General features: G+C 33.5%; 4 protein-coding genes and 1 long non-coding RNA gene across 13 annotated transcripts; 2 read left to right on the top strand and 3 right to left on the bottom strand.

Moving 5' to 3' along the window:
* The first annotated feature begins 205 nt into the window (after positions 1–205).
* On the top strand, positions 206–17,724 carry LOC105840750 (vacuolar protein sorting-associated protein 13B). 4 transcript variants are annotated; one of them, XM_012687799.3, is made up of 39 exons: positions 206–567; positions 1,059–1,337; positions 1,623–1,800; positions 1,887–1,965; positions 2,127–2,302; positions 2,413–2,516; positions 2,657–2,906; positions 3,020–3,207; positions 3,288–3,497; positions 3,564–3,702; positions 3,773–3,890; positions 3,964–4,106; positions 4,183–4,355; positions 4,430–4,606; positions 4,676–4,964; positions 5,054–5,216; positions 5,288–5,675; positions 5,850–5,976; positions 6,128–6,295; positions 6,389–6,606; positions 6,683–6,899; positions 6,957–7,161; positions 7,300–7,477; positions 7,597–7,923; positions 8,005–8,208; positions 8,408–8,523; positions 8,603–8,954; positions 9,039–9,152; positions 9,233–9,352; positions 9,474–9,737; positions 9,813–10,436; positions 10,509–10,604; positions 11,105–14,669; positions 14,832–15,236; positions 15,327–15,503; positions 15,585–15,755; positions 15,844–16,037; positions 16,356–16,697; positions 16,779–17,009. In XM_012687799.3, exons 2-39 carry the CDS (start codon positions 1,251–1,253, stop codon positions 17,007–17,009), a joined length of 11,277 nt encoding a protein of 3,758 aa, XP_012543253.1. In that variant the 5' UTR covers positions 206–567; positions 1,059–1,250. The 4 variants fall into 4 exon arrangements, with proteins under 4 accessions (XP_012543253.1, XP_012543255.1, XP_012543254.1 ...); XM_012687801.3 differs by having other exon boundaries at positions 3,788–3,890; XM_012687800.2 differs by lacking the exon at positions 206–567 and having other exon boundaries at positions 1,251–1,337; positions 16,779–17,724.
* On the bottom strand, positions 9,178–9,568 carry LOC118644804. The gene is made up of 2 exons (XR_004962578.1): positions 9,436–9,568; positions 9,178–9,338 (listed from the first exon to the last, which is right to left on the bottom strand). It is a non-coding gene; the product is annotated as an uncharacterized LOC118644804 (long non-coding RNA).
* LOC105840751 (RING finger protein 37) lies at positions 17,345–20,067 on the bottom strand. The gene is made up of 3 exons (XM_012687803.3): positions 19,870–20,067; positions 19,068–19,704; positions 17,345–18,645 (listed from the first exon to the last, which is right to left on the bottom strand). Exons 2-3 carry the CDS (start codon positions 19,676–19,678, stop codon positions 17,778–17,780), a joined length of 1,479 nt encoding a protein of 492 aa, XP_012543257.1. The 5' UTR covers positions 19,679–19,704; positions 19,870–20,067; the 3' UTR covers positions 17,345–17,777.
* A 1,052-nt stretch (positions 20,068–21,119) lies between these two features.
* LOC105833257 (coiled-coil domain-containing protein 137) lies at positions 21,120–23,296 on the top strand. Of its 4 annotated transcripts, none has more exons than XM_012674843.3 (4): positions 21,120–21,667; positions 21,744–21,923; positions 22,102–22,321; positions 22,395–23,296. In XM_012674843.3, exons 3-4 carry the CDS (start codon positions 22,245–22,247, stop codon positions 23,224–23,226), a joined length of 909 nt encoding a protein of 302 aa, XP_012530297.1. In that variant the 5' UTR covers positions 21,120–21,667; positions 21,744–21,923; positions 22,102–22,244; the 3' UTR covers positions 23,227–23,296. The 4 variants fall into 4 exon arrangements, with proteins under 4 accessions (XP_012530297.1, XP_012530324.1, XP_012530315.1 ...); XM_012674870.3 differs by having other exon boundaries at positions 22,150–22,321; XM_012674861.3 differs by having other exon boundaries at positions 21,747–21,923.
* Positions 23,281–26,782, bottom strand: LOC105833270 (BLOC-1-related complex subunit 5). 3 transcript variants are annotated; one of them, XM_028191861.2, is made up of 3 exons: positions 26,690–26,782; positions 25,822–26,294; positions 23,281–24,030 (listed from the first exon to the last, which is right to left on the bottom strand). In XM_028191861.2, exons 2-3 carry the CDS (start codon positions 26,133–26,135, stop codon positions 23,526–23,528), a joined length of 819 nt encoding a protein of 272 aa, XP_028047662.1. In that variant the 5' UTR covers positions 26,136–26,294; positions 26,690–26,782; the 3' UTR covers positions 23,281–23,525. The 3 variants fall into 3 exon arrangements, with proteins under 3 accessions (XP_028047662.1, XP_012530338.1, XP_036141126.1); XM_012674884.3 differs by having other exon boundaries at positions 26,615–26,742; XM_036285233.1 differs by lacking the exon at positions 26,690–26,782 and having other exon boundaries at positions 25,822–26,683.
* Between the last annotated feature and the right edge of the window lie 239 nt (positions 26,783–27,021).

The raw sequence follows: 27,021 nt of genomic DNA on the forward strand, positions 1-27,021 counted from the left end.
AAAAGACATTTCAATTTTCAAAAGTTTCAAATTTAAGAATTTAAAATGTAGAAATTTTAAAATATCACAAAAAATATAATCAGTAAGAGCTAACAATCAAGAATTTCAATTGCCACTTTGGAAGCTTTGCCATAATAAATTCCATTTCGTTATCGTCAGTACATTTACAATTATTATCAGAACAGCGCGCAATCCTGCGAGCACGCCTCCGAGTGCAATTGGTGCAACTTTACGTCAATGCCACAACACAGCTACCGGCGCACCGACGGACCAACCACTGACTAGTCGACCAGTGTGTTGTGTATACAGTTGTTTGTGTATTGTACAACGGTTGAACATAAACCGTAACAGTTCAGAGAGGTTAGCAGAAGTCGTATACGTGAACGACTTACAGGCTAGTTTCATGACCGAGGCTGAATAATTTCAAATTTCGAAGGCTAAGTCCAGTGAACAGAATCGATGCTGTCGTCGCGTCCACTGCTTTCACGGCACAAAAACACAAGCTCATCTCGTCCAACAGTTTCGTGACGTGTCTTCAGAGGGGTCGCGTGGCTTGTCGTCTGGCAGGTGCGAATCAGCTGTGTGACTCCAAATACAACACTCCAATTATTTTGTAACCGCGCGCATTGTCGCATCCGCATTGTAATGAGCCGTGGATGGTCTATCCATTAAGCCTCGATTGCGAATAAATTTGTTTTCCTCCAAGTTTGATGATGATTCCATTTAACCCATTTCCTTCGCGATTAGCGCACGAGTAAACGATAACGATAAACATCAATGACAATGAAATGTAGTTTTATGTCAGTTAATACACTTTTTCAACAAATTCAATCGTGTCACGACGTGTACGACGTTTCTTCAACTCTTGTGAAAATAAAGCAGTTTTTTTTATTATTAAATATGTTTCTGATAATATCTGTCTGTTTGACACAGTTGATTGAATTGTACAAATCATTCTTTTTAAGTTTTTCCTTTTACATATTACATAATGATATAAACAATATTGTTTTGCTTTCTATCTAATCATATAATGATATAAAGGTATTTTTAATTTTCAGATAAATCTACGTGTCAAAATATATTATATTTATATCAAATTATTGCTTGCCACTTCATTAAACAGAGATGGTGTAAATTCTGCGATATGTTATTATTATGAGAAAACAGAAAGTTTTTGATAAGACAATTAGTGATATCATTGATTGAGAAAATTATAAAAATATGCTGGATGCTCTGCTCTATCAAGCACAATGTTTAAATTGGAATCTTACATAACGCCAGTGATTCTCAGTTATGTAGAGAAATATGTAAAAAATTTTAAACCGGAACAGTCACAGGTATATGTGTAGATATTAATATTTGTATTAATTTTACTGCAAATTATGTATTTTCTAAAAATTCAAATTTTTAGAAAATAGTTTAATAAATTGAAATAAGAAAAAGGAATGTGTGTAGAAATAAAAAGAAATATATTTATAAAATAATTGCTTTGTTTTAGCAAAATGCATTTGTTTTACAATATCAATTGAGTTAACGACATATTAAACATATATCATTGCTTAATGATACTTTTTAAAATATAATTCCTTGAGCTATTTTAAAGAAAATAATTTTTTTTTCAGGTATCCTTGTGGGGTGGAGATGCATCATTTCAGAATCTGGACCTAAGATTAGAGGTATTAGAGGAACAATTAAATCTTCCATTTGTCTTTGTTAGTGGTCATATACATGAATTATTGATACATGTTCCTTGGGTAAAAATTACATCTGAACCAATAGTCGTTACCATTAATACCATAGGTAGATAGAAATATTAATATTTAATAAATAAAAAAATTTTTTTTAAATTTATTAATATATTAATATATCTATCTCTTTTTTTGTAGAGTGCATCTTAAAATTGAAAGATGATAATACCACAGAAACTAATACAACGACGTTACAAAAGAAGAGGGAAACAATGCAGTAAATATCGTTTTTCATAATCTGAAATTATAAAGAAATTTTTTGACTACACTTTTATTTATTTATTTATTTATTTATCTAATAGTTATTTTTAGTATTTATTTGGTTTTACTTAGTGTTATAAGAGAGACATACAAAAAAAGTTTTAATTTTTATGGTAGGGAGGAAGCTCCACCAGGATATATTAAAAGTGTTGTTACAAAAGTTATTAATAATATTACCATTCACTGCAACAATCTCATCTTGAAATATGTAGAGGAGGATATTGTGCTTAGCATAAATGTCAGATTTTTAAGTATGCAAACTGTCGACAATAAATGGGAGCCAGCATTTGCCGGTGGGTATCTTTAACATATAATTACGGGGCTGAAAGTTAACATATCTTGTTGGTATAAAAATATACTTGTGCTTAAAATACATGATTTAATATATTTAATTAATGTTTAGAGGTCAACACCCAAGAAGTGATGCTTAGAAAAGTCATTACTATTCAAGACTTAACATTGTGCTTAGATAAAATGGATGCATCGGGAAAGATAGAGATATATCAGGTATTTCTGAGATATGTTTTTACTTTATTTTTAGTAATTTTAAAGATACAAAAACGATGTTTTATATTGAAAGATATCATATGATTTAGGTAATTTGGATTAATATGGATATTGGATTAATTGAATATTAATTAATACAGGATCCCGTTTTGTATCGATGTTCAATGATAATCCGAATGATTATAAATTATCACAACAATATTTCGAAAAGAGCATCCATCACAAGGTTTGATCTTCATTGTGAGAAAATGGAATTTAGTATGACTGAGCAACAAGTACCGATGCTCCTGAGACTGACTGCCTTAGTAATGGCGTTACAAACAAAGCAATTTCCACCATGCAAAGAAAAATCCTTTATCACTGTGGATGAGAGAGAAGACGTTGCACAAGGTTCAATATCACTCGAATGCGTTATATTAAATTTCGAATAGTTCTACATATTACAGGGGAATATAATATTAAAATAAATGTGATATGATAAAATTAATAATATAATATTTTAGATGATGTAAATCAGGTAACGGGAACTTCCACAGACACAGTTGGATGGGGTGGGTGGGCTTGGGATATGGTGTCATCCGTTTTACCTGTTGACTGGGACAATAATTGGTCTGTTGAGCAACAAATGGCACATTCTGGTCATACCGTACATTTAGGTGTTTATATAGATGATGCTACTTTAACATTTAAGGTACAAATTTAATGTTACTTTGATGAAAGCTGTTTATGTTAAATAATTATAGAAACTGAATTTTAGACATTTTTTTGCAGACTGTTGAAAGTGTCAAAGAGCAGTTATTTTATAAATCTCGAAAACTTAGATACAAATCTTTTTTATCACTTCGATTGAATGGAGTTGTGATAGATACTTTAATTCAAGGAATTTCAATGACGACTTTCCAAGTCGGAGTGGCATGTGTACAGCTTTACCCACGTGGAATGTGCAGCTGCGGACATGTAGAAGTTGTTGACGGTATACAGGTAAAATTATTAATTATTATTATCAGAAATTAGATGGAATGTCTAAGAAGTAAATTATTATTATAGCCGCCTCTTTACGTAATAGCTGGAAACTTAAATACTGATCACTTGAGGGATTCATTATTTGACAAAGAAGCTGCAGAAAATAAAGGAAAGAAGAGGGATTACAAACAAGGAATAGATCATTACTTAACAACAGTTTCAGGTATATATAATTTGAAATATAATTGTATAATAATAAAATTATTTAGGATATATATATATAATTTTTTTAGTTGAAAACTTATTAGAAAGATGTCCAGCGTTTGTTATGGATTATGTTTATTATGTGGAATTACCCGACGATATAATACCGGAAAAATTGCTCGAATTTGGATCAAATTTTGAATACAGGTGTTTGAAAACTTTAAAAATAATTATGTGTAAGAAATAAAAAGAATTCTTACAAATAATTCACATTTTGCAGCAATTTTCAGGAACGCAGAGTAATAAGATATGTAGCCGGAGATCTGACAATCAGACTATGTTCCGGTATCTTTCATCGTATTGATACTATTAAACAGGCTGCCGCAAAATATGATTATAATCCTTATCTTGTAATGAAACTAGGTAAACATATATCAATGCAAATATATGTCGATTTAATTATGATTAAAAAAAAACAAAAGTTAAATTTTAATTTTAGATCCTCTTATTGATGAATTGCCTCCTGTTACATTGGAAGAATATGAAGCGCTCAGGGAAAATGTATCAATGACAGAAACGAAATTTGTATTAAAAAAAGCAATGCTACAACTACAATTAGCGGATCATTGTGTTACAGGAGTGCCACGACAACGTAAAGTGATTGAAACTAGGGTAAGGTATCTCTATTACGTATAATCTTTATTTGTTGTTTAGTTATTTTAAATATATTTATAACATTTTTCTAGATTACGCCATTACCTCCAGCTCTTACAGACGATCCTTTTGCAAGCATTGAATGTGATGAAGCGATTGCCACTATAATACAGCCTATGTATCCATTTAGACTTGTAGCTTGTGCATCAAAGTTAACAGAACTATCACTAGAAATGTTTGCCCAGTGCCATGCAATCACCGATATACAAGTAAGAAAGGTTTAATGCAAAATATTTATTATGGACATTTACAAGATTAATATTAAAATGTTTATATAGGTGATTGGAGTGAAAAGTCAACTCCACTTAACGAAAACTTGCGACACTTCAATAATAATGCCTTACTCGGTGGAAGGTTCTTCAAAAATATTATTGTGTCCTCAATATTGGCGAGACATAGACATGATTCAAAAGTCGTACTTTATTCGGTCGGATAGTGTTACTATCACAGGGACTAAAGCGAAATTAATGGCTGCGGTGGCTATTATAGCTTCCGTTATTAATTCTGCAGATACAATGAATCCACTAATTTGTTCTACTCTTTTTAACGATGCCTGTCAAGAGAAATGTAATTTCTCGAATATATAATTGTTCCATTTTATTGTTTTATAAATTTTTAATTTTTATTTTATGAAATACAATTTTTTTACATTACAGGTCCAGTGTACTTAGAATTATGTCTAGAAAATATAAATTGCAAGAATGTATCGTCCTCAGTTACGATATCGAACGAAATAAATATAAATTCTATAAAAATATTTGCTCTAAATGATTCTCAACAAGCCTTTATTCTTTCGGGCCCAGAAAATCATAACAACAGGTCTGCATATATTAATAAAATGTTATTTAAAAGTTGTAGAAAATTTTGACTAACTGTATTTTTATTTTTAGCAATGTAGGAAATGTACCGCTGTTGTCTGTCGTAGTACAGTTTCCTACCAGCATCGAAAAGCAAACGCACCCGTCTCTCGTTTCATTTAAAATTTCTGAAATCAGAGCTTCCTTAGATCCACTCTTTTTTGAATGGCTAGAATATCGTGCCTCCTATCACAAATCAGGAAGTGTAAACGTATTACATTCGGATAGCCAACAAATGATTATCGAAGGCACATCGTCCGATACTGGTACACGGAAAAAAACATTTCCGAGTCTACACGAAAGCGTACACAGTTCGTCTGATAAAGAGAAAAAGAAGTCTGCTGTGACAGAAAAGTCGAAAACGTTACGAAATGATGAAATGCAAAAGAAAAGTGAATTGAAAATGGAAAAAGAACAACAGGTATTAAAATCTCAAACGTATCAAAGATATTGATTATTTATATCACATCATTGCGCTGTCGATCGCATATAAAGACCAATTATTGTTTATTTAAAAGCAATTTAGATTTTATTTTAATAAAAAATGACATATTGTATGTATTGAAAACAGAAATAAATGGTTGAAAACTTACAGAAATCAGGAATATTGGTCACATTAGCAGAGTCATATTCGTGGTGGTGCAGTCTTGTGCTGAATGGTTATATAGGACATATTATCATTTACATACCCTCCGATACAATGAGTGGTATTGGGGCTAATGGTAAATATTCTAATTATATGCAAGATAATAAGCTGGAAATCAAATATTAACTTTAGATTTATTTATAATCTCATTGTTTCTTATAATTTCTGCCTTTCTGATATGCTAATACAATTTTATTACTTATAATAATGATAAAATAAATTACAAGGCATTGAACAAGCCAAAGACAGAGCCTTTATAGAAAATCAAACTCTACAAATAATGATAATAAAACTGCCAAGTCTTCTTATACATTCATCTAATCTGAATGCTGAGATGCTGAGTCCATACTTACAAAATCTCCCCACTAAACTACCAGAATCTATGTGGACACATCGTAAGTTTATATAATTTATCAAAAATATTAAATTTGCAAAAAATTATTGCTACACTATAATACACTAAAATACAACTGTTATTATTGTTTCAGGAATGCAGAGTTTTCCATGGACATTAAGTCTTATCGATTTTCATTGTTACACGTTGCAGCAACAGACACAAAAAAACTTTATAAAGAAAGTAACATTAAACGCTACAGTAGCTCTTACAACCAAGACAGCCGCGACTGAATTAAATACACTTACCGCTTTAAGCATTTGTGTACATATTGATAATTCGCCTATTATTATTTCACTTTCGGAGGACCAGGTATTAATTAAAATTTTTCTTTATTTTTGTTATATCAAGTACAAAAAAAATTTTAACATATTTTTGCATACTTTAGGTCATTTTTATGAGCAATATAGTTTCAAACATCATAAAAATATTGCAAACATTATGCGGCTCCCAGAAGGACACTGTAATTGTATCGCAAATGAGCAACGAAATGCAAATTGTTCTTCCCGCTATACCTCAAACTCCATCCACTCCAACTCAAATAATGTATCAAGAAGACACCACTAATTCAACTATGTCTACGTCGAAAGATGATCTAGGACATGGTAAGTGTGTATTTCTCTTTAATATTTATTTTTGTTGTTAATATGCAAGTTTTACAGAAAAAGATGGTTTAGTTGTAACGGCATGGATTCAATGGACCATAACGAAGGTGGCAATTAAATTATACATCATAGGACGAGAAGACACACCTTCTTTAAAATTGATGTTAGAACTGGAAGATATTATAACGTCGTTAGATTTACAATCGGTTTATATGCAGTTAAAAAATAAAATCACAACAGCTACAATATTCCATTACGTCAGGTAATTCTTTAAACAAAAAATCTTTGTATATAAATTAAACTTTTAGAAGAAAAGTTTAATTTATGTATAAAGTATTTTTTGAAATTATTTTAAATTATTATTATTGTTTGATTTGTACATTATATTATGATTTGATAGAGGTCCACATGCATTAAGTTGGGACGTTGGTGAATATGCCGGGCTGATGCTCTGTGGAAGGGAAGATAATTTAGAAAAAGGTGACGATTCTGGTTTCATAAGTTTTACATTAACTCGTGCAAAATCCGGAAATGTATACACACGTTGGGGCACTCACAAGCATTACAAATCTCAAAAGGTAGAACAATTATATATTACCATTATATTTATTTAATCATGTTTAAATTATAAGGAAAAATAATGGTCATTTACTTACTTGTGAAATTAATAAAAACTCTATAATACTTGAATATTTAGCAAGAATTGCTACTAGACTCTACGTTGTCTACAAATGGCTACATTTCTGAAATACTTATCAAGATACAAATGGTCGATATAATTTTACCGATTAGTGTGATTCGTAAATATGCTCAATTAATGAAACCTTTTACGTGCCTCGGCTCATCCAGTGAAAAAAGTGTAGAATCTATTCATGATAAAAACACGGCAACACCGTTAGTAGGCATAACCAATTTAAATAATGATTCATTGCCGCTGATACATTTGGAATTCAAAGGTTTTCGTCTCATGATGCCAGCTTTCACTGATATGAATAAATTACAACATGATTTACTGATGCTTCAGGTTGTAAATCATTTTAATTTTGTTAATCATGTAATATGTATAAACTTATTTATCTTATTTATCGTATTATATGTTATACAGTTAGAGGGGATACGTATTACACCAGATGCAGAAAATCCAATTTGTAGAATTCCATTGCGAACTGATATATATCAATTGGCTGCTCGGGCAAATATATTAAATGTACCAGGTTCAGCTGTAGAAGATCGTCAATATCAAATTAGTGTTAAAGGAGTGTGTGCATATACCACCACTTGGAAAAATTATCAGCTAAGCATTAATAAGGTTTACTAACAAAACTTTTATTTTTTTTATTATATAAAATTTTCTTAAGAATAAATAATTTAATTAATTTAATTTAATTAATTTAATTAACAAATAAAAGAATAAAACATTACCTTTATATAAACCTTTATATAAAACGTAAAAAAATCTCTTGAAACATTATTATAGATTTGGTACAATTGGTGTATGTTGTTTTCAGAGAATGTCTCAATCATACTTATATACAATGAACGAGAATCCAGCACTGGAGTGGAATAAGCTCGGGAATGGTAGCAGTCTAGATCCATACTTTTCAACATCTCCAGTGTTAACAAAGTAATAGAATTAATACAATTGATATACACGTAAAAAGTTATATAAGTATTGTAATTAATATTTTAATATTCAATCTTAGATTTGATCTCTGCTTAATTATTGCCCCAGCTGTCACATTTAAAGGAGACATAATAGTCTGTGGAACCGCCGTTGAAGTAAATTGCATTACAGACATAGAATTGACAATAAATTTAGATCAAATTAAATTGATATCAACACTCAATAATGAATTTATAACGCTACTGTCTGGGCGTTTCGAGAAAATGGATGATAAAAATAGTTTTAATAATGTAGTTCAAAGATTTCCGTCAGGATCGCAAAGTATTAAACCTATTAACTGGCTGAAACAGACATCAGGTGATTCAGATGTCGATTTTACAAAAGATAGCGGCGTCGATTTTGAAATGTCCAGCATGCACTCAACAATAATTGTAAGTCAAATTATCAAATAAATAACATTTTGCGATGTAATTAAAAATTTATGTATATTAAAAATTAAGATTTTATTGTTTTAGGGAAAATCCACAATTGAAACTATGATACATCCACCATTTGAATTTTTAATAAACTGTGGAAAGATAACGCTTATCCTATACGAAGTCCAAAGCACATTCTTTGAGGATAATGTTGTGAGTAATAGTAATTACGCTGGAATTAATTTATTTGTAATATTTTAATATTATTCTTAAAATATAAATTTTATTTCCAGGATGTACACAAAACTGACTATGAAGATGATAATGACAATGTAAAACAGCCATTACTTTACCTAATGATTAATCAGCCAAATATTTATTTCTCTCAACAACATTTATCTAAAAAAATACAAGTACGTATTATTATTCTGCTTTCAAAGATCATGCTATTTAGTATTAATTACATATTATCATTTTTAATATTGATTATATTTACTATCAATATTTTATTTCAATTAATATTGCGATTTGTAGGTATCTTGTTTTGATATAACAACAGCGCTTGGCGATGCACAAAATCTAAAAGCGATACCGACCGAGAAGGATTTCAAAATTTATATGATAGAAACCAAGCATGGTGATCCACATCCAGACACGGGTATTCCACCTTCTTTTGCGACAGTAAAATCTGAAACAATTCTAGGTAAAAACCGTCAGTTTTCTATTGAAATGGGGCGACCAACAAAAATACATCTTTCTCTATCTCGGCTCAATCAACTCTATGCTATACAAAATAAGGTACTCAACGAGAATATGCAACATATTCGTATGCATGTTTAACAGTTTCTGTTTGACATTTTATCTATATTATAGGTACTATCATGTTTTATTGACGATAACGTCGCACAAATATCTATAGAGGAGACTATGCATATGGATTCTCAAAACTTAGCAACACCAATAAAATCAAGGAAATTTAATGTACCTGATCTGCATTTAAATATAAGACAGATTGTATTATCATTAAAGACTGATACCGGAGCAGAAATTATTACCAGTTTAGCATCGTTAAACGGAAATCTGTCGACACTCCTGAGACCAGACAGGATATATTCAAATTTGTCCATAGATTCTTTTATTGTGTCTGCCATCTTAAATGGGAACATCAAGGTGCTATTAAATCCCTGGTGTTGCAACGTAACGACTTGTTTACTTTGGGAATCTTCATACAGTAGCGAGATTATTCCGCAGATACAAATACAAGCGGACAGCGAAAGTTTGTATCTCGATTTTGGACCAGATCAGATAAAAATTATAAAAATGGTCATGCAAGACTGTCAGTTGCTTTTAAGCGAGTTTGCCTCCTTATCTACGAGCGAAAATAAGAATGATAAGCAAATCGCGCTATCGACTGAACAACATTACAAGGATGATCTAAAGGCGGGCGCATTTCAGTTTGTCGACGGCACTGCGGACGAGTTACCTTTTCCGTATCAAGTTAGTTAGATTACATAGGAGTTATACATAAAATTGAAACTAAAAAAATCGTGATTTTTTTCTTTTTTGCAGGTGGTATTTTTTGTTTATCCTCAACAAGCGATGGCGTGGAGATACCCACAACCACGTATGTTAACAAGGATACATATATCTCCTGTTCCATTTGAGGTAAATAAGAATATCTTGATTAAAATTTTTACAATTCTTTATACATATAATTTTTTTAAATTTCTATATAAATTTCAAATTTTTTAAAATTCATGTATAATTTTGTAGCTTAAAAAAATTTCTTGGACTTTTTATACAAATTAGAATACTTCAGAGTGTCACAGTGCTAAGAAAAGTCAACATTTTTTCTAAAACTTTCTATATATGTAAATTTTTTAATATAAGATTTCCAAGATTTCTGATTTTATTATTTCCAAAGAAAACATAAAATTTAAAAAGTTGAAATACTTTTTCAGAATTCTTTATAACTTTAAAATATAAGAAGTTCTTAAAAATATTATGAGAATTTTTTTATTAGTGTTCAATTTTTCGAAAAATCAACGTTATTATATTTAGAATTGAATACAAGAGAACAAATATTTTAAGTCTAAAGATATAATTTTCTCTATTTTTAAATCGCAAAACGATATCCTTATTCTCTCTTATTCTGTCCGTCATAGGCAGCGGATATTGAAGGTAATTACATTGACAAGATTCCCTGCGTTCTCGAGTATTGGAGCGACAGTCACATGTCGTATCAGCGTTATGCCGATTTTTACTTATCGGAAATGGATTCCTATCGATTGGATTTGCCAGAGAAGGCACCGGCGCGGGCGGTAGCTTGCGTGTGGCGCGTCGTTATTCTGTCCAATGGCAAGCGACCGCTTTCAAAAAGCATCGTTTCCGCTCGTGCTCTCGCTGCCTGTCTGCGCATCGATTCCTACTTTAATCCTTTGTTAATACCGAATGTACAGATCGCCTTGAATATCGGCGTCCTCTACGTATCTCTGTACAATCATATCGATACAACTGTATATAATAACTTACCACCACCTCTGGATAAATATACTCTGAATGGAAAAATTCCCGAGATACAATGCTTCATGTCTATTGAACAGAAGGGAGCTGTTCTGGTGTTTAACAGATGGATAGACGACTCCATACTGCTCGACATTGGCGGCAGCATGAGCATACACGTACTGGATTACAGTCATTTAACTATGCAGGAAGTACTGGATTCCCTGGAAGGAAGATTTCAGCTATCGTTATCAGAAAAGATAGATTCTTCATTAACATGCAACCCATTTACATTGAAATTGGGACCGGCAATAACCCATACCCTTGCAGTTTCTACTCATTTGTGGTTGGCATCTTTCAACGAGGAGGAAAAGAACGTGATTATCTTGACCCGTTATGTAATAGCCAACGATAGCAATATACCCATACGCTTTGGTCAAAGCGGCACTGGAGATAATATACTTCTTGAAAGCAGACAGTGTAACTTTTACTCTTGGCGGCAAATGGGGAATCAAATGATACGGATATCGATCGAGGAGAATGCTTGGATATGGAGTCGGCCCTTTCCCGTTAACAAGGATGGAGTTCATGTGATAGAATTCAATAATTCGATGATCAGCACGGCGATCTTCGTAAACATTACGTCGCTTTCCGCTACGCAGAAGCTCGTAACGTTTTCGGGACAACTTGTGATTTCCAATCAGTTAATGAATAACTTCGAAATGAAATTGGTAAAGTACGAAGTTGGCTCAAAAGTAACAGTCTCTAAGGAGGTGTATCCCATACCGGGTAAAAGCTTTCCATCGTCCATCATGCTAGAGAATAACAAAAAGATGGCTATGCGGCTACGTTTCACTAATTTGACGCATTTATCTTGGACCGGAGATATTCCATTGCAACCTAACATCAAGTGGGGCCAGCCGTGGCTCGTCAAAGTTCCTCTGCAAGAACGCGGTCAATTTTTAAGTATCTGGGTTCGGATCGTGACGCAGATGATACATGACAAAATGAAAATTCTCGCGATATTGAGTCCCCTCTACATGATCAGATCGCATCTACCAGTGCCGGCCAGGGTACAAATGGAAACGCCGTCTTTAAAGATGTCGTCCAGCACGATGGTGAACGGTCGCGGCGAGTGCCAGCAGCTACACTGTCCCGGTACGTTCGAGCACTTTCACCAGCTGACGTTTCAACTGGAATCCGGGGTCTCCGCGTCGAATCCTTACGTGCCGCTTTCGTACAGCTCCGTGGATCAACGGAAGTTTTTCCGAAGACCCGAGGTCGAAGATATCGATAAAATTCTGCGCGAGCTCAAGAACAGAAAAGATGAGATTAAATGGCCCTTCCAGGGGGACGACACTGAAGAGTGGATATCTGCGGAACAGCCGCAGACGCACGTGCAAGTGAAATATCAAGACGCAGGACTAGTCTCCAGCACTCTATTGCTGGAACTGCAACCCTGGTGCTTCGTAATGAACTCGGTGGGCTGTCACATTTCGTTAGTGTCAGAGGATACAGAGCTCTGTCAGATTCCTCATTATGGCATAGTCACACCGCCAAAATTGGAGAGCACCTTTCACGTGGGTGTCGGAATAGGCGATACCTATTATACGTCCCAAACATTGCAGTTGGCGCGACCTGACTGGAGCCAGAGCTTCTATATGCCACGAATCTGCGGTCTCGTGCCGGTAGAAGGGAACATTAAGACATTCGTGGACTGCGGAACAAGCGTGTCCATCCTGAGCATCAGTTCCTCCATGCACGAAGACATGCGTTTGGTGCGGATCACAAGCAGCCACGTGATCGCGAATCTGACACCTCAGGAATTGTGCGTGGCCACACTTGCGGTATACGAGGAGGCGCGAGATCTCCAATTACCTCACGATCTCACTCCCTACAGCTTGAATATCTCACCATCTGAGGATCAACGACAAGGCACACCGATCGTGCAATGGTATACGTTGTACACGGAAAGCAACGTCGAACCACTTGTGCTGTACATATCTCTCAGCCTTGGTCACAGGTGGTCTTGCCCGATCAGAGTGGATCAAGCTATGAGCCGCAAATCCGTTGTGATTCCAAATGGTTCCTCCACCACGCCGGTCATCGTAACAACACAAGAGGACAAAGGCAGTACGTTTGTTGTGATACACAACGACGATCATCCGCAGTTATTGATCGAGAATGCCTGCAGCTTTAAGATCCTACTGGGACAAGCTGATGAGAAGGGAAACGAGATATTATCAGATAGCACTCATTTCACATGGATGTGCGACGTCGATAGTGGTGCAACATCCCATTACTCTCTTCCCTGTGTCAGCAACAGGCTACCCGATACTACAGTTCCAAGCACCTCAAATGTGCTATTATTTTCCACTGTAAAAAACGATCAATCAGCAGGAAAAGCGAATCTAAAATGGTCGAGAGGCGTGAATCTGTCCGCATTATCTTCTACACCAATAGATCAATATCTACGATTACCTTCGTACGGTGATGTAAAGCTTATAATGCATAATTGCTGCTACACCATTCACATAAGCATTGTACCTATCTCTCAAATTGAAATATCCGCCCAAGACATCAGGAGCAGATTGCTGCGAAAGAAAAATGCGGCGAAAAATCACGATACTGCGTACAATAATCCTGCACTGAAAAGATTAGAAGAAGATAATCTATTGCCATACGTACAAAGTTCGAGCAGCTCAACGTCGCTAACGAGCTTCTTCTCAGCCCAAGAAGATATCTTGACGATGGAACAAATACCTGTCTCAATTTCAAAGCAATTAATTCCAAAGGTAACGGATATGAACACTTGTACTGGCGAAGATCGTTTGAAGTCAATTGGCGATGCTAACTCGTCCAATTTAAAGGAAGGCTCTGCAATCATTTACTTGCGTGTGTGTACCATCGTTATTCTTCATGACATCAATGAAAATGCACAAAGAATCGAAGTCGCAAGTCTGTCTATGACAGACTTGATCGTCACCATGAATTCAAAAGCCAGATTTATTAACCTCCATTGCTATATAGGCGACTTGCAGTTAGATAATCAATTGTTTGATCAGGGAGGTTTCGACTTCCCTGTGGTATTAATAAATCAGAATCCATTGCCGAACAGAGAGATGGCATTTTGTAATAATAACCGTTTAATGACAAATATGGAAAAGATCAAACGGGATTCTTTGATAACGGTCGAATATGTCTGGGAAGTAAACGGAAATATTATAGGTATATATTTTGTATTTATAAAGCTATGAAAAAAGAAATATATGTAGATTTAATGGATATTTTAATAATTATATCTCATTGTCAATATAAAAGAAATATGTAGATAATGAATAATATTTTTAAACATATTATTTTATGAATAAAGTATATATTTCTTTGCAGCATCAAAAGAATATCACATGAAGATTGCGCCTGTTAGTGCGTACATCGAGGACACATACATAACACAATTATTAGATTATGCGACTTCAATGATACCACCGCGGTTAGTATTAGGTGACGGTCTTAAAAAGACACAGACGATAGCCGCATCGAACGCAATATGCATACCAGACTACATCATGATCGATTCAAAAATCTTGAGCAAGCCGCTAAGATTGCAGGACTTTGTAATAGAACCGTTGTCGATTCTACTAAGTGTTCACACTTCTATGAGACTCTACATCGCTCTGGATCATTCTCCTCTGCATTTCGGTATTTTTGAAAGGAAGAACCTGCTAACCACTCCTTATAGGCTTGGCAATGCGCTCACTATGCACTATTTATCTGGCGCCATATTCGGAGCAGGTCAGTATACGATCAAATAAAAAGAGTTTATTTTATATACTTATATATTAATTTGATGAAATAAATAACGACATTATATTTGTTTTCCAGGCTGGGTAGTTGGATCATTAGAAATACTTGGATCACCAGGAGGTTTAGCGCAAGCGCTTGGATCTGGTCTTAGAGATTTTGTTTCAATGCCATTCCAAGGACTGCTACAAGGCCCATGGGGTTTTATTGTTGGAATTACACATGGGTCGGCCAGTCTAATGAAACACGTTACAGCAGGTATGTAGAATTTATTAACTATTTCATTATTCTTAATATATTTAAAAAGTAAATAATTAATATCTTGATTCGTACGTGCAGGTACTGTAAATTCCGTAACGAAATTGGCGTCCAGCGTCGCGCGAAATTTAGATCGTTTAACATTGGATGAAGAACATCTTCAGCGACAAGAAGAATCACGCAGAATGCGCCCTCAAGGCATGGCGCAAGGACTTTATCAAGGTTTAACCGGTCTTGGAATGAGTCTACTTGGTAATTGCTCAAAAATATTATTTTTAATGCTGTTAATAGATATTACTAATAGATAGTGCAATAATTAATTATTAATTGTTAATTACAGCGGCTGTAGCGGGCTTGGCACATCATCCTTTGCAGCAAGTATGGTCGGGCGAAGTGACGACCAAAAGTTTAGTCACCGGAGTTGGACTTGGTCTAGTTGGCGTCGTCACTAAGCCACTGAGTGGTGCCGCGGAGTTGGTTGCTCTCACAGGTCAAGGATTATTGCAAGGTGCTGGGTGGAATTCGTTGCCGACGGTAAATTCAAGCACAGATGTCTTCTATTTGTTATACTTTATATTTTACTGCCAGGATTAGAAGTAGAAAACAAAAAAATTATAAGATAAAATATAAAAGACTATAATAGATAGAATAGAAATAAAGAATTAAATATTGTACATATAGTGATTCTTAAGAGTCATATTAGTTAATCATAGTATTTAAAAGAATGAAAGAGTGTTAAAAATAATTTTATATAAATCAAAACGTTTTCTTAATATATAAACTAAAGTAACCAAGAGTTATTTTACTCTATTCATATTTTATTCCTGTAATGATTGGTATGCATCTTTACAGCCACGTCAGAGACCAATTGTGCAATATACTACTGGCAATAACAACACATCTGTGCGATATATCTGGCGTTTGTCACCTTTACTCGATCACAGTCACGACAGCATCCTTCATGTAACCAGTGCAGACTACGTGATTCATCAGGGCAGTAATCGCGCAGTGACTCTCGTTCTCACGCGACAAGCTTTATTACTCGTCAATATGGCCGAAGACAGTGTAGAACGGATATTTTCGCTAAAAGAACTGACAAGTGTCGATCATATCACGGAGACGACGATGCTATGTTTATACTGTCCACCAACCGCAGTACAATTAAGCAGGCCATTGTCACCAGCTGAACGTGAGGTAAAGTATTGACTTCGCAAATATCAGATACAAATCGCGCGTGTAAATCTAATAAAAAAAACTTTTCTTTTTCTTTTTAAGATGAACCAAGAAATGAGAGCTCGAGTTGAGGAATATGTGCGGACAAGCAGCACTGGTTTGGCCAGTGTATCGACCAACAGCGATAGACAGTCTGACACCTTGGAAAAAGTATCCCTACATCCAGAACATACACTTACGTTTTATGTTTGTCCGGATACTCGTAATTATTTATTATCATTGTTCAACATTGCCAAGCGACAAAATCAAGGTTCTGGTTTCGCTGTTTTATAATCAAATCTATTTTTAGGTGATTATAATTAACGTAACTGAGAAAAGATATTTCCAATATTACTGTATGTAGTATCAAATGCATCCACAAATTTGATGTCCTTTGAATATTAAAGTACATCATACTTTAAAAAAAATTTAGTATTTCGAGCTTATAAAGTTACGTGCAAATAGTATTATTACAAAAAATTGAATTAAAGAAAGTAATTCCAAAATTTGAGTAATATAATCAAGATTTCACGATGTTTACTTGAAGAAATGCTTATCTCTACTTTTATTAAGATATTGCACAATTGTCGCTTTTGTTTTAAACAGGGAATATATTATTAAAAATTTAGTAATCGTATAAATTTTATTAAATGTAGCATATAAGCTGAACAAAGTACATAAATTCTGTAAAATAATAATGTTGCTTATTTAAGCATTCATGTAAAAACGTACAAAGTAAAAAACTACATAAATTTTATTTCCAAGTTATTGTTATACCATATATACATAATAAAAAATTAAACTTGTATACACATCATTTACATAGATGTATACGAACACACGTAATTGCAACACGACTTTACATGAACGCAAATTATGTTGTGCCAAAATATTGTAATTTGATTTTCACTAAAATTGTCATGGATTGTATAATATTGATTCAATGTGTAATAATAATATATTTTGCATATTACAGACAAAATATGGCATGTAATAAATGCTAAAAAATTGAGCTCTGTTTTATTGTTTACACACACGCACGCACACACACACGCGCGCTTATTATTTATTTAGAATATTATGAATCCTTTCAACTTCGCTCGATTTATAAGAAATACTACAAGATTTACATTGCCTATTTTTAGTAGATAACAATACTTTTCTACATACTACGTGTTTACATGGAAGTCTGTAAAAAATACTATTACTACAGCATTCGCATTTGTAAGATATCTTATGTAGTTCCATTGTTTCCAATGTGCTGAAGCGTTTTATACCAGGTAACAGAGTCTGCGAATTATTATCTAAAAAGATATCATCAACCAATACGTCTGGGTTGTCATTATTGCTATTAATTTCAGAATTGTTATGAGCTAATTTGGAGGAAGTTAAAATATCTGTGAACTGTCTTGGTTTTACTCTAATTTTGGCAGTGGATGGTTGGAGCACCACTGCTATCGGCAATTTATGGCAATATCTCTTTGCATGCTGCAAATTGTTATCTGCTGTCATCTGCTTGCATATATTTGGTTTAGTATCTTCGGCAGGCCTTTTTAACGGATTATTTATTCTATTCAACACAAACTTTGGTACTTCAATTATTCTTCTGTCTCCTGCTACAGTTGGACCATGGCCTAAAACTCTCGGTAGTTGCTTTACTTCATTCTGATTGCTGTTTTCTAATAGAAATTTGTCAATTCTTGACTTGAGTGCAGTCGCCAAAATGCATCTACGCTCATTGGTAAATCGCAAACCAGTGAATGGATCTGACAACGGTCTACCCCAAACTTTTTCATTTTCTTCATATTTTTCTAATGTGGTTTGATCTATTATATTACCACTAGGTAGTATAATTGGTTGGGTCATTATTTCCCATGTAATAGGGTCTAGAAAACTTTTAGGAATTCTAAAGTTTGCTTCAATCTTCAATCTGCAATTATACAAAAAAATTAGCAAAAAAATAGTTATATTAATTAATAGTTAATATTGTAGTATATTATTGTAACTTAAATTTAAACATTAATTATCTGTACAAACATTGGTTTTCATTCTGTACTTCTCATTTCTACATTATTACTTTTATAAATATATAAAAAATTACATTCTTACATATAGTTATTTATTGCTTGAGTAATTAATCAATTAAAAAACTTATACTTTATCATCTCTAAAAAGTATTTTTATGGCTATTTATTTTTAGAAATTTGTATATAAATATTGTAAGTAGTTGCAATGCTCTAATTGATTTTTAAAACATATACATACAAATTTTATCATCCATATAACCGGAGTTAATATTACCATAGTATATAATTTATAATTATATGTACTTGTCGTTACAATTATATATACCTATTGTCTCTGGTATCTGTAGGAGTATTGTTAGTTTTAAGTTTAGTTACAGATAGTGATATCAATGGACGTTTAGCCCATAAAGCTTGTACGCTTGCTACAATATCCTTCCCACAACATGGGGCTACTGTTCCCCACACTTCAATCTTTCCCAATGCTGGAACTGAATTCTCCGTTTTATATATTGTTACACGTAAAACATGAACGTACTTCGTCAGAGAGACTTTCATGTAACGTTTCAAAAAATTCGTTGGCGTGGGTATCTCCGCGGAATTGATGTCGCTGGAGTAAAACAACACTCCGGCATCGTCGGGGCTCAGAAATCCACTGGACAATACGGTATATGGGATACTGTTATTGTTGGTATTTCTGGAATAAAGCTGAAAGCCCGACGACTTTTGTGGCCCAACGGATGGCCAGATCAATACGTGATTGATCGAAATGTTGCAGAGGAACGTGATGTCTATATGAACTGGTGGTTTGATGCAGGAGTACGCCAAATATCCTTTGCGGGAGTCGTTTATCAAATTGGTCACTTCATATCCGTCCATGCTGATAGCGCTGCATTTAATTTCTGGACGTAGACGAGGATCACAAAAATTCAGGATCATTTTTTGTAGATCGTTAACGACTGTGACTGCAATATTAAAAAACGCACATTTGTGTGATAATATCAATTATTATGTGACCTCGACACAATTGTACACATTGAGCAAAGAATCATATGTGAGGCCTGTTCTTTTTAGCTGCACTGTTGCACTGGTGCAATAAGTTAGAATGAGAAAAAATATATTTGTCTTACTTTAACTTATTGCACCAGTGCATCAGTGCAGCTAAAAAGAACAGGCTTATAACTGTCTTCTGTGATTCTTTAGGCCGGATCTACAATAGGTGTAGTAAGTCTTGGGCTACATTCCAAAACGTCCTTTCCGAGAAAAATTTTACTCGATGTAATATAGAATACGTTACGTGTACTATATATTTCGAGTAAAATTTTCCTCGGAAAGGACGTATTGGAATGTAGCCTTGAGCCATAAGGCTTAGGCCGGATCTACAATAGGTGTAGTAAGCCTTATGCCATAAAAAATTGACCAATTATAATCGAATATGAGAAGAATAATCGAATATAATTGGTTAATTCCTTATGGCATAAGGCTTACTACACTGGGTGCGTTCGGAGAGACGCTATTAGCGCTATCAGCATCAGTTTATCTTTGTTCTACTTTTAGGCCCGGTTCCACAACTCACGGTTAAATTAACTGGCCGATTATTCCATTGGAATTGACCAATCGTATTTGTTAATTTTGCTTAACGACAAATACGATTGGTCAATTCCAATGGAATAATCGGCCAGTTAATTTAACCGTGAGTTGTGAAACCGGGCCTTAATGAGTAATGAAGATAGACTAATGCTGGTAGCGCTAATAGCGTCTCCCCGAACGCACCCACTATTGTAGATCCGGGCTAAGGGCCGATTTCACCAACTTCGGTTACCTTAACCGGCTGGTTATTCCATTGGAATTGACCAATCGCATTTGTTAATTTTGCTTAATGACAAATACGATTGGTCAATTCCAATGGAATAACCGGCCGGTTAAGGTAACCGGAGTTGGTGAAATCGGTCCTAAGAGCCGATTTTATCAACTCCAATTACCTTAAGGCCGGCTCCCCATGGGCTCGGAAAACGGAGTCGGAACGAGCGGATCACCAATCACGGGATCTTTCTGATAGAACCCTTTTACTAATTCCGTCAAAACGATCCCGTTGATTGGTGATCCGCTCGTTCCGATTCCGTTTTCCGAGCCCATGGGGAGCCGGCCTAACCTATGGTTTGTTCGCGTCGCCATGCTCCGATATGCTCCTACTCACTCCAACGCTTCTAATAGGTTGGCGTCATCGAAATCAACGTATTGGAGTGCGTTGGGGTGAATAGAAGCATGTTGGGGCATGTGACGCGAACAAACCAAGTATCTCTAGCCTAACCGACCGGTTATTCCATTGGAATTGACCAATCGTATTTGTCATTAAGCAAAATTAACAAATGCGAATAATGTTATTACTACAATACATTCTGTTACAATTAAAATGCAATATATCTGCCAAAGTAAAAATCCAATAATTTAATCAACTTTTATATATTTACTGTTCTGTTTTATGAGAAATTCCTCCTCGATTTCTGCTAACACCGCTGCAGTAACAAAGTTTTTAAATAAATGAAATTGTGCATGAAAATAGACGTCGAATTCTTCAAAATATGATAGTCTCCTTATAATTTTGGGACGTTGATAAATTTTGTTTCGTAATCTTTATCTTCTAATGAAAATAATATATATTCTAACGCAACATTTTAATAAATAATTAAAATAATTCTTTTTTGTAAAACATTTAATAAATCACGATAACTCCAAAAACCTGGATGATAATTTTTCACAATTAATGCACTATTAATTTCGGTTAGGTTAGGTTAGATTCATTAAACGCCCAAGATTTGGCGTTTAACTTTGACTGTAGAAAATCAACGTTAACTGACGAAGTTTAGTGCAGTTATGGAATAGAGCATTTTTATAAAAACAGGTTTAACGACTTAAACTCTGTTTAAAGTAAGTTGTGGAACCAGGCCTATAAGTTAGGATAAGATAAATATTTTTTTTCATTCTAATTTAAGTATTGCACTAGTAGTCTAGTACAGCAGTGCAGCGACAAGAACAGGTCTATATGACCGCTTTCTTTGGTGGCCTTTGGAACCTCTGGCTTCTGGGCTCCTCTCTCTGCTATTATTTACAAGTTTAAAGCGTGGTACTGTGTCCCTTTTGGGACGGAAATCCATTGGCCGAAGGAAGAAGGATTTACAATTAAGTAGGTATACGTTCATGAGTAAATCTGTTAAATTTTTGCTGTTAAATATTCAAAAGATTTTCTAAACAGTATGTAAATTGTATGTAATTATATTATAAAATTCGATATTAAATAAAAAATTTATTAAAAAATTTTAGTAAAAAGTGTTTACATATTTTAAAATTATTTTTGTTTTTAGAAAATAAACGATTATAAACAATTGATTATGCAATTACGCAATACGTAGTCATGTCTGTTACATGTGAACTACCAGAGAACCTGTGTGTAAAGTGTAAACGCGATGTGAAAGCAGATTGACGCAACAGAAGAAAAAACGTCAATATGGGCCGCAAGATACCAGGCAAGAAGCATCGAGGTATCAAGGATCCCGAGCAGCAGCGTATCAAGCGTCTAACTAAGTGAGTTGTCAATCAAATTCGAGCTTGAGCGATCAAATTTAGGTGATAATTCTGAGCTGGCAACGGATTTTAGGTTAGAGTTACGCACGAATACTGCGCCAAAAAACGAGGATGAGCAGGCAATTCCGAAGAGCTTGGAGCGCGTAATTAAGTTAAAGGAAGCTGCAAAGTCTAATGGTGGCATTTTGAAGAAGAAGCAGAGGAAAAAAGATGGACTTATTTGCGTAGGGTTACAACATCGTAGACCAAATTGTCCAAAAACAAAGCTAGAAAAGATTGTACCTGTATTTCAGCAGCGACCAGGCGAATCTGGTAAACAGTTTATGCACAGAGTATCTAAAGATACGTATGATTTTCTTAAAGAAGTAGCATTTGAAAAAAAGTATGGTGTTCGAATTGAACGGGATTCAGATACTGGTAAAATTCAAGGTTTAATAAAATGTAAACCTGAAAAGGATGATGTAGAAGCATTACAAATCAAGCATAAGAATCTTAATAAAAAAAGAAAGACAGCCAAAGATTCCATAACTTTAAGGGAATTCTCGACAAAAAATGATAAGCGAAAATTGAAATTACGTGTGAAGAAAGAAAAGAAGCTGGCAAGAAGCTATGATGAATTTGAAAAGTTGCAAGACAAAGTTGTCTTTGGTGAAGTTGCTGATGAGCCTCCTAAATTGAAAATAAAGTCGAAAGAAATGAATGAGACTAGAAAACCAAAGAATTTATTATTGAATTCATTATTGGAAGATTCTAAAGTTTTTTTCGGTACTAAAGTGATTAAGCGATCTAGAAAAAGGAAATACTTGCCTGAAATGGAAAGGAGAAGACTAGAAAAACAACAGAGCGAAGCTGTTGCAGCCTATAAACAATTGAAGTCTCAGCGATCTGTTAATAGAAGCTGTTAGGGTATGTTTAAAATGCATAAAAACAAGTTGTGCTTCAATAAAGTATATATTTGATTTTTCTTTTTCAAAATGATTTTATTAATCTTATTATGTGATGATTGTATGTCAAGAATGCAAGTTGAATGTGGAAATTAACTCTTGTAATAAAATTAAATTTTTTTTTTGTGAAATTGGATGTTCTAAAGCTATTTACACTTTTTAATTTTTTTTTTGTATGTGTGAAAGGTTGCAAACATTTTATAGACTCCAGATTTCTTATTAAAAATGGGACCAATAAAATTCTTATAATTTTGATACATTTAACCTGTAGTCCAGACAAAGGGCTCAAGCCTCTCTTCTACTGGTAATAGATTATTGAGTGTTTCGAGACTCTCGAGAGTTTGATTTAAAAGCGAGTGACATCTAGTGAGTTGACGGCTGAGCTCGTGTACTTTGTTCATCTGTTCTGCAAATCTAGCAAATCTCTTCTGTCGGTCTATAGCGAGATTCAGCACTTTGCCAAATTCCACTTCCATACTGATACATAAGGTGGCTTGCTCTGCTGCTATTATCTGTGCATTTGTATTGAGATGATGTTGATAACGCGCACACAGGTTGAACAGACCAACAGGATCAAGTCGCTCCAGGATTTCGGGATCTCGTACACCGGGTGGCAGATTCAATGTGCCACGCATGATAGGCAAGAACATTGGAATGCTCTGTAGTTTCACTATGTCAGGGTCCTTGTCTGCTGTAGGGTCTATTTGAGCTGGTTTTACCACTACGATGTTGTGTACCTTGTCTGATGTATTAATCTTCCTGTGACTTTTAACATGAGTTGGAAAAAGATTAAATTAATAATATTCAATATGAAAATACAATCTTTTGGAAATGTAGATTTTTATACTAAAATATTTTGATGGAGTAAAAATTATATAATAAAATATTACATGCCACATTAAAATACCTGTCCACTCATTACTATCTCAGATTGTGATGTTAAAAGTGACAAAATACATAATAAAAATTCTTACAAAGTTTATTCATAAATTATAACAAAAATATTTTTCAATGAAACATTTGCAGTCAAAAGAATAGATTTAGATATACTGAAACTAAACTCATTTTGTCTCGGGAAGAAATTTAAATCATTCATTTATTATATACAGATTTAAAAATTATTGGATGTTATATTTTAAGAATTGATTCTTTAGAAAACATTGAGATGAAAATCCTAATACGTAAATTTCGAAGTTACAATAGTTCTTAAATTGTTAGCGGCTAATGTTTACGAATCGTGGGAAAACACATTTCATGCAATAATTATGACAAGTGATAAAATGCTATCATGAATTGTGCAGGCCCCTTTTTGATATATTGAGATTTTCATACAAATATGCAATATTATTTTCATTAAAAAATCATTTCTGCTTTTATACAAAATTTGTACATTACATCATGCGTCAACATTTCTCATGCACAAAAATACACATGTCCATGAAAGTAAGAATAAAATTTAATGAATTAGAGATAATGTCCAATAAATTGATATAACTATTTAAATATCAATATAATTTTGTAAATATTACTAACTTTTTAAGGTTTAATTTAATTTGTCGTTTTCCATATGTCAAATACAAAATACACACAATTCATATACAATAAAACAAATAATTAAATATTTTTTAATAATTAAAAACCAATAAATTAATAAAATAAGATTTTTCTCTATTAATCTCAATTTTTATTTTTTTAACAAAAAGTTAATATGTATCAATATTGTTATTTTTTATTTTTAATACAATTTTGCTTTAGAAATACAGATTACACATTAATATCTGTGAGGTGGAATTTATTGAAATTTTGAAAAGCAAATAAGCATAGATTTTTTATTTGTAATCTTATTTTGACAGCTCGCACATGTAAGAGTTATTCTTATTTTGACAATCATCGTAGCTGTAATCATAATTTATTTCATTTTTGGTTACATATAGTTTCCCATATAGTACAGACTTCTAAGGCCCAGTTCCTCAACTTAGTTTAAAACTGGATTTTAATTAACTATGTACAGTAAAAAAATTGTTTTATGTAACAAATTTATCTATTAGACATGTGGTTAGTTGAACTCTGGTTAAATTAAGTTGTGGGACTGGATCTTAGAGATGTTCTAAAGACGTTTCTAGTTTAAATCCCTAGTTTATGTTTCTTAAATAATTTGTGCTTTATGGGTCATTTCTAGATATATATTTATTTGTTAATGAAACAAAATGAGTTTTTGGTATATTTTTTTCTGTCAAATGTTTTATTATTGAAACATATTTTAATACATTTCACAAAAATTTTTATTACATATTTTCTTGCTTCTAACAGAATTAATCTAGAGATAATAATGGTGAGTGAACAGAAGTCTTAAATAATATAATAAAAAATTTTATTTATGCATATATTTATGAATATAAAAAAATAAAATTATAAGAACAGCTTGTTATTTGATATACTTTGAAGAATATAACTGTTTTTATATGTATTTTTTATTCTGTTAGAAATATTTGGAAGAGCTGATATTTCATATATAAAAATTCATCATTCATTATATGTAACAAGTGTAATACTTACTTGTGATTTGTTGTGCTTGGACTATTTTTGCGTCTTGAGATTTCACCAGCTCCAATACTTTTTCCTCTATAGAGTTGTGATTGTTTGTTTGTCATTTTTGGTGAATCTCCGATAGGTCGATTCACTGTGTAAGAAATATATGGAAGGTCGGAATCAGAACAAATGCTGGCGCCAGGACTGGTACACCTTGGTGGAGTATCTTCTGGCATTCTTTCACGATTTGGAACACTTTTACCACGTCTGAGTTGACTTGTCCTTGATTTTCCATTATTGGCATTTTGGTTAGTACTTTGAGAGCTTTGCTCAGAGCCCATTTTCAGATTTTCTGAAGCTTATGGAATTTTGGGAAATAGAAATATCTGAAGAATATAAAATTATGTACTTTAATCATATCACAGAATACTACATTTTACGATATCCAATGTTCTTTTATCATCTTTGTGAATCAGGAGCTTCGTGATTTATGCTGAAATCTATGAAAATTCAAGAAATTAGTACAAAACACTTTTGCAAAATTTATAGAATATTTGATGTATTTAATAAATTGAAAAGCATATATATCAAATAGAAATGCATTTCCAAGCAATTTTTGCAAGTTTTTGCGAAAGTATCGATAATATTTTAATACTGTTTATGTCTTATCATAACCCGTCATTTTTATATCAATAGATGGAAGTTAATCAAAGATTACATGAATACACTATATAAAATTATTATTCCCATTTTATACTAATTTTGTTTTTTTTGCTATTATGTAATATTTTTATCAATGTTTTAATTTATGAGCGTTTACATATGTATTGTTTATGCATTTAAATAACTTATTCCATATTTTATGATCGATTTGTCTACTGAATGACTGAATTACTTCGAACGTCATTAATGTCACCCTTTTGAACATTAACTATGTAAAAATATAGTGAGCAGGGTTGCTCATATTAGAGTAATGCTAAAACTCCATGTCTGCGGTGAGCTCCGGCAAACGCATTCGGTGACCAATCAGCAATCAGGCGCAGGTCGGGTTCCGGCAAGTCACAGCAAGCGTTTGAATTCTGATTGGTCACCGCGTGCGTTTGCCGGAGCTCACCGCAGACATGGAGTTTTAGCATAATGCTAAAGGTCTGTTCGCGTCACATGCCCCAACATGCTCCTATTCACCCCAACGCACTCCAATACGTTGATTCCGATGACGCCAACCTA

This window comes from Monomorium pharaonis, chromosome 1 (genome assembly GCF_013373865.1).
Source record: "Monomorium pharaonis isolate MP-MQ-018 chromosome 1, ASM1337386v2, whole genome shotgun sequence".
NCBI lineage: Eukaryota > Metazoa > Arthropoda > Insecta > Hymenoptera > Formicidae > Monomorium > Monomorium pharaonis.

What these genes read in the sequence shown, in the direction of transcription:
- LOC105833270 (XM_028191861.2), bottom strand. Translation starts at nt 26,135, where the DNA reads ATGGGCTCTGAGCAAAGCTCTCAAAGTACTAACCAAAATGCCAATAAT. An exon ending in CCAAGCACAACAAATCACAA is followed by an intron (nt 24,031 to 25,821) that starts GTAAGTATTACA and finishes TCATGTTAAAAG; the next exon opens with TCACAGGAAGATTAATACAT.
- LOC105840751 (XM_012687803.3), bottom strand. Translation starts at nt 19,678, where the DNA reads ATGATCCTGAATTTTTGTGATCCTCGTCTACGTCCAGAAATTAAATGC. An exon ending in ACAGATACCAGAGACAATAG is followed by an intron (nt 18,646 to 19,067) that starts GTATATATAATT and finishes GTATAATTGCAG; the next exon opens with ATTGAAGATTGAAGCAAACT.
- LOC105840750 (XM_012687799.3), top strand. Translation starts at nt 1,251, where the DNA reads ATGTTTAAATTGGAATCTTACATAACGCCAGTGATTCTCAGTTATGTA. An exon ending in AAGTTGTTGACGGTATACAG is followed by an intron (nt 3,498 to 3,563) that starts GTAAAATTATTA and finishes TTATTATTATAG; the next exon opens with CCGCCTCTTTACGTAATAGC. An exon ending in AGTAAACGGAAATATTATAG is followed by an intron (nt 14,670 to 14,831) that starts GTATATATTTTG and finishes ATTTCTTTGCAG; the next exon opens with CATCAAAAGAATATCACATG.
- LOC105833257 (XM_012674843.3), top strand. Translation starts at nt 22,245, where the DNA reads ATGGGCCGCAAGATACCAGGCAAGAAGCATCGAGGTATCAAGGATCCC. An exon ending in CGTATCAAGCGTCTAACTAA is followed by an intron (nt 22,322 to 22,394) that starts GTGAGTTGTCAA and finishes AACGGATTTTAG; the next exon opens with GTTAGAGTTACGCACGAATA.